This window comes from Gregarina niphandrodes (genome assembly GCF_000223845.1).
Source record: "Gregarina niphandrodes unplaced genomic scaffold scaffold00006, whole genome shotgun sequence".
In the NCBI taxonomy this organism is placed as follows: Eukaryota; Apicomplexa; class Conoidasida; order Eugregarinorida; family Gregarinidae; genus Gregarina; species Gregarina niphandrodes.
Window position 1 is genome coordinate 163,760 of NW_011645777.1, and position 6,571 is coordinate 170,330.

At 50.5% G+C, this 6,571-nt stretch overlaps 2 protein-coding genes across 2 annotated transcripts; one reads left to right on the plus strand and one right to left on the minus strand.

Annotated features, from left to right (window-relative positions):
- Window positions 1–149: 149 nt before the first annotated feature.
- On the minus strand, window positions 150–1,133 carry GNI_044070 (TFIIB zinc-binding protein; the record flags this gene model as incomplete). The annotated part of the gene is made up of 1 exon (XM_011131255.1): window positions 150–1,133. A coding segment is annotated over one exon (984 nt), but the record flags the coding sequence as incomplete, so codon positions are not given.
- A 118-nt stretch (window positions 1,134–1,251) lies between these two features.
- GNI_044080 (6-phosphofructokinase) lies at window positions 1,252–6,370 on the plus strand (the record flags this gene model as incomplete). Its single annotated transcript, XM_011131256.1, has 2 exons — window positions 1,252–6,122; window positions 6,190–6,370. 2 exons carry the CDS (start codon window positions 1,252–1,254, stop codon window positions 6,368–6,370), a joined length of 5,052 nt encoding a protein of 1,683 aa, XP_011129558.1.
- Between the last annotated feature and the right edge of the window lie 201 nt (window positions 6,371–6,571).

A 6,571-nucleotide genomic window follows, 5' to 3' on the forward strand; every position in this document is an offset into this window, starting at 1 on the left:
CACGTAAAGCTGTAACAGCTCGGGTCCGCCGCATGCGCTCCGTGAAGAAACGAGCGACTCTGCAAGGCCTTGCGCACTTCGCCTTGTGTAAAACCCACAAGGTTCTTCGCCAAAACGCTGCCCATCCGCCAGTCGTCCCAATTCCCCACCTTTCGCGGCGACCACCGACTCTTCCGGGACCACGGAGACGCGCCCTCCTTCACCTCCCGCAAATGCCGATACACCACGTCGTCTTCCCCTCCCCCCACCGCCTCCGGTTCCGCCTCCGGTTCGCGTCCCACCGCCTCCGGTTCCGCCTCCGGTTCGCGTCCCACCGGTTCCGGTTCCGCCTCCAGTTCGCGTCCCGCTTCGGACACACGCGCGTTCTCTAACAACCGCAGTTCCGAGGACGCAGTCTCAGTCTCGCACAACAGCTTGCTCGCATAGTCCACCATGCTCGTCGACATAATCTTGGTGAGCGTTACATAAATTCTCAACCAGCCCGGAAGCTCCGATCCCAAGTGGTCGTGGTCCGATCCCAAGTGGTCGTGGTCCTCCAAGTGGGATCGTTGGCCGGATTGGGGCCCTAGGTCGGGGAAAGCGAGGCCTTGGTCATCGAGTGGTGCGAGTTGGTCTTGGAGGAGGCCGGGTAGACGGGTGGGGAGTAAGTTGAGGTGTCGATGTGCACTGTCCGCGAAGTGTGAACGGAAGGCAATGCCATTTTGTCTGTAGAACTTGAGCAATGAAAGCCAGACGAAGCGCGCACTTGACTCCCAAGCGGCGCCGTCGTCGACTTGATAACGCTCAACCAGATCGGCCACAGCACGGCGTATGGACAGACCCAGGGCCCATAACAAATCCGCCTCCGTTAACTCTCGACGCACGCGTGTGTCCGCAAAATCGTTCCGGAAATACACATCCGGTGCAGGCGCCGGACCGGCACGAACACGACGACGCTTCCGCGCTGCCACCAACCGACTCCAACCTGTCTCACCACTCTTGTCCCCCGTATATTCAAACAAAACGTCCTCTTCATCCCTCTCTGTAGCACGCACATTCTCAACCACCGTACCACATGCAGCACACACGTAGAAACCTGCCGCGTCACGCTGCACACGCGTAGACCGACAGTGCCCACAACGCAACTCCGACATCCCCCGTGGAATTTCCCCGTGGAATTTCGCACAATTTCCGGAAGGGATTCCACTCGAATTTTCGACGAACACAATTCCGACGAAGCCAACTACAGAAACCCCCCAAGGGAACACGAACATGGACTCGAATATCACCGGCAACGGCACCAGCGGTAGTGGCCCTACTGGCAGTGGTTCTCGGACGGTGGAGCCTAAGCGGACCGATGCGGCTGACTCGGGTCCAGGGCCGGAGGGTCAAGGTACTCCTGGGACACCTGGGGACGGAAAGCGGTCGGGTTCCCGACGTGGTCGCGGCGGCGGTTATCGCGGGCGTGGGGGTCGCTACTTCCGTCGACCGGGCGGACGGGCTGGCGCGACGGGAAACACTCAAGGTAGTGTGGGCGTCGAAGAGACTGTCGGTTCAGATGCCAGTTCGGGTGGCACCGGCGCTCCTGGGTCCACTCCCAGTCCTGCCACGGCGCTGGGGACGGGCGCTGCCGGAGAGGAGGGGCGTAAGACGAGTCGTGTGTCCCAGTCGTCGTCTGGAGGAGGACCGAAGCACCGAACGCCCAAGGCGGAATGGCGACGGCCTGGAACGAAACCAGGTGCTGAGGGGAAGACACTAAAGCCGGGTGCGGAGGGGGGGAAGACGCACCGAAGACAGAATTCGAAAAATAGCGAGAGCACGCCTAGTCAGTTACGCGGAAAAGAGCGTGCATTAAATCGACGCGGTATGTTCGTCGGAAGTGACTATGCCGATCGACGCCATTTCAGCATCATCCAGGAGGATCCTGCTGCACTCGAGAAGGTGCGTGCAGAGGTCGGAGACGTCCGCGGCAAAGCGACCAAGACAATCTCTGACGAGCTACCCGCCAGCCACAGACGACATCCCGGTCGCTATAGCCACGATGGTCGTTACAGCCACGAGAGCGGACGTTATGCGGACGTTGGACGATATAGTCACGAAGGCGGTCGATATCCGGACGCCGCGATGTACCACTCGAGCGGGAGTTTAGGCAGCGCGACGGGGCGGTCTGCGCTGGACGCGGCTTACCCGGGACGGCGGCGTCGTGTGCACCTGCAGTCTGCGGACCTCTTCGAGTTCTTTTCGCCCGTGCAGAAGGACCGAATGAACATGGTGCCGACGCGGCCGCGAGCATTTTTGGGCCGTCGCACACGTGTGTGCGAGACGAGTATCGACGGCCTGGTGCAGCAGGACGCTGCGGATTTGGCGGCGCACTTTCCGAACATTTACGGACAGCCGGTTTTGGAGATCCAGGAGACCTCCAGTCCGCTGAGCACGCCGCCGACAGGTACGGCCGTGGCGAGTCCAGGAGGTTCCGCCAGTCCTCGGAGCGCAACTGTGGACATGGACGCGGCCGCGGCGCATCGTACACGGAGCGATTTGGAAAGTCCGTTGACGATTGGGTTAGTACTGTCAGGTGGGCCGGCACCGGGTGGACACAATGTCATAGCTGGTGTGTATGACTACATCAAGACTTTAAATCCTGACTCACGATTGATTGGCTTCAAGGGAGGTTTAGATGGTTTATTCCGGAGTGAGTACATTGAGATTTATGATGAGCTGATGAACCGGTTCCGTAATACGGGTGGATTTGACATGATCTGGTCTGGTCGTGGGAAGATAACGGATGCGGAGAAGCCGGCGGTGAAGGAGTTGGTGGTAGAATTAGGTTTGCAGGGTTTGATAGTTGTGGGTGGTGATGGTAGTAACAGTAATGCTGCGTTGCTGGCTGAGTATGTTGGCGCAACACAGTTGCCGTGTAGCGTGATAGGTGTGCCCAAGACCATAGATGGTGACTTGAAGAACGCTGCCGTTGAATGCTCATTCGGCTTCGATACGGCTGCGAAGACTTACTCGGAGTCAATAGGTAACCTATGTGTAGACTGCAGTGTCGGGCAGGGAGTCTGGCACTTCGTACGTGTCATGGGACGCTCGGCAAGTCACCTGGTGTTGGAATGCGCGATGCAAACACGACCCAACTTAGTGTTCATCGGAGAGGAAGTTGAACGCAACCATACCAGTCTGAAACAAATAGTGACGGAGATCGCAGACCTGATTGAAAAAAGATGGGCCCAAGGTAAACCTTACGGTGTCGTTCTCGTACCCGAAGGACTTGTTGGTTTCATTCCTGAGGTTAAACAATTAATCTCGGACTTGGGCAAAGTTGACCCTAGCAAAATGAAGCCACCTTCACCCCCCCTTCTCACCACCGGTACCGGTACCGGTACCGGTACTGGTACCGGTACTGGTATCGGTAGTGGTGTCGGTAGTGGTAGCAGTCCCCGTGCTCAGAGGCTACAAGTTCAGGATGCGGAAGGTCCTAGTCCGCTGGTCCCGGGTATTTCGAGTAGCAGTCCGGCAGTGGTGTCTTCAAAGGAGAGAATTCCATCGATGGCAGCCGTGGCGGTAGGAGGGAGGTCTGGGGCAGGTGGTGCACCAGTGTTAGCAGCTACGACGACAGTGGACGGAGCAAGTTTGGGATTAGAAGGCGAGTCGTGTGCATTATGGGATTTTCTGCCGGGTACAATTAGAGAGCAATTGATGAACGATCGAGAGGCTACGGGCTATATTCAGGAGGCTAAGATAGCAACGGAGCGTTTGTTAATATTGAGTGTTGAAGATGTATTACGACAACGAGGTTTTCCTGTTAAGATGTGGAATCGAATGCATCATTATTTTGGTTATGAAGGACGTTGTGCAATGCCATCAAATTTCGATGCTAATTACTGTTATGCGTTGGGTATGACAGCGGCTTGTTTAGTTCACAAGAGTAAGAATGGTTACATGGCAGTGGTTAAGAATTTGAATGAGCATGCAACACATTGGCAACCGATAGGAGTACCGTTTACTAAGCTGATGAAAATGCTTGATCTACCCATGGGTCGTATACCGGGAATTATTCGTCAATTGGTTGACCTTGATTCTAAGTCCTTTCAAGTATTTAGTTCTGTTAGAGAAGAATGGAAGCATGGAGATTTCTATAGGTGTCCAGGTCCGATACAGTTTGTTGGGCCGGTAGCTGATATTAGTAACTATGTTGTATGTCCTCCTGATGTGGATGATTTACTGGCAGGTAAAGGTGATAAGTTCCGGGCATTACGTCTTAAAGGTCGTGCGGTAACACCTAAGCGTCTAGGTTGTTATAGTTTGTTACAACGTGAACGTCTTCAATTTCTACCACAGACACCACCAGCATGTCAATCACTTAATTGTTTGTTCCAACGAGGGATTCAACATACACCTAAGGACCCTTACATACGACGACAGATTCTAATTTATTGTCACTCACTTTGTAGTAACAATGAGTTCTACCTTCAGGAAATTAAACCTGGTCCTACTGGTCTTCAGGATACCTCAGATTTAGGGATCAGTAACATTCCCGATACTCAAAATACTACTGGTAGCAAACATCGACGGTCTATTAATGGTGCCGCGATAGCACCACTTACGGTCGGAGTTGTTTTCCTATCGCGTCAAGCACCTGGTATGCAAAACATACTATGGGGCGCATATGTTCGTTCGCGTATCAACGGTGGTAGATGTCTAGGCTTCAAAGGTGTAGAAGGATTATTGAGTAAGGATTATATCGAAATTAGTGAGACGGATTTGGAATTATTCAAGAATCAAGGTGGTACAGATTTATTAGGACGTGCTATCGAACACGTGTTAATGGTACCTGAAAAACGTGAGATAGTATTACGTATAGTAACTGAATTAGATCTTGATGGATTAATATTAGTAGGATCATCATTAGCTATGACTGAAGCAAGTTATCTGGCTGAATTCCTATTGAATAGTAATGCTAAATGTAAAGTTATTGGTGTACCGGCTACTGCTTCAAACAATCTAGGTCATGATCTTATAGAATCAAATATAGGCTTCGATACAGCTAGCAAGTTATATTCATCACTTATTGGTAATGTATTAACTGATGCTGCATCAATGCCTAAGTACTGGCATTTCGTACGTCTTATGGGTCGTCAGCCATCAAATGAAGTATTGGAATGCGCTCTTCAAACACATCCGAATATAGTCATAGTAGCTGAGGAGTATGGAGCTGCACAAAAAACATTACAACAGGTTGTACAGGATATAGCAGATGTTGTTGTTAAACGTACAGAAACCGAGGGTCAATGTCGTAACTTTGGTGCTGTTATCATTCCCGATGGACTTTGGCATCACTTACCTACATTCCGATTGATGCTTTCCGACGTCGATCGAGTTATATCAGACGCTGTTCGTGAGGGAACCGATAAGGAAGCTAAAGAAGAATTGTTATGTGACCTACCAGGTGTCTGGACAGAGGCATTACCACCTTGGTCCCTAGCTGTCTGGCGTAGTCTACCACGCTACATTAGAGAAGAGTTCTTAACAAGTGATTCTGAGCTAAGACTCAGTTTTGTTGAAACTGAAATGCTCCTTTCTGAAATGGTTTCTGCAGAGCTTAAACAACGTAAACAACGAGGTGAATATAAAGGACTCTTCCAATGCGTCTGTCATTATTTCGGCTATCAGGGAAGATCTGCAATGCCAAGTGTGTTTGATGCTACTCTTGGCTTTGTACATGGTCATCTAGCTGTTATGTGTCTTGAGGCAAATCTCACCGGTCACCTTACCACAATTCGAGGTCTTTGTGAAAAAGTTGAAAATTGGAAATTAGGAGCCGTTCCATTTAACTGTCTATTAACACTAGTTCCTACACAACAAGATGCATCACTCCATCCTCAATTACTCGATCGAAAGGAATCAGATATGCCCGTTATGCCTAATGCTGAGATTAATCTAAATGGTAAAGCATTTCGCTGGCTAAAAATCGCTAGACCCAGCTGGGAAATGCAAGATCGATTCTGTAATCCTGGACCTATCCAATTCTGGGGCACCCCCTCCACCTTCTACCATCGAATTCTACATGAAGAACAATCAGAGTATAGCCGAATGCTCCGACACACACAAAAATACGCACAAATGGTCAAAGACGCCTGCGAGTAATCACACACTTTCACACACTTTCACACACTTTCACACACACATATATTTTCTTACCATGTTTAGCTTTGGAGTCGAAGAGGACTTCTTAAAATTTGCGTTCACATCACTTCATGGACTATTATTCTTACGACATCATCAAGACTCTTTAGTGGAGGACATCGGTCGGATTCGGCCAAGGCATTATGATGATATTCGCGATGATGATTCCACATCAAGTGATGCGGAGCATGGCGTGATGTTTTAACCATCATAATTATGTATGATTATTAATCAGATATTTTATCAGTTAAAAACACAGTCAAAAGATATAGTTAAAGATGTTGTTAGTATGGGGAAAGGTAGATACAAAAAAAACAACACCCCTTTCATAAAGTATGAGGACTAAAGTTTGGCCCACAGAATGCCCACCAAGACGGAACAAGTTGATGGTACTTAAAGGACCTAC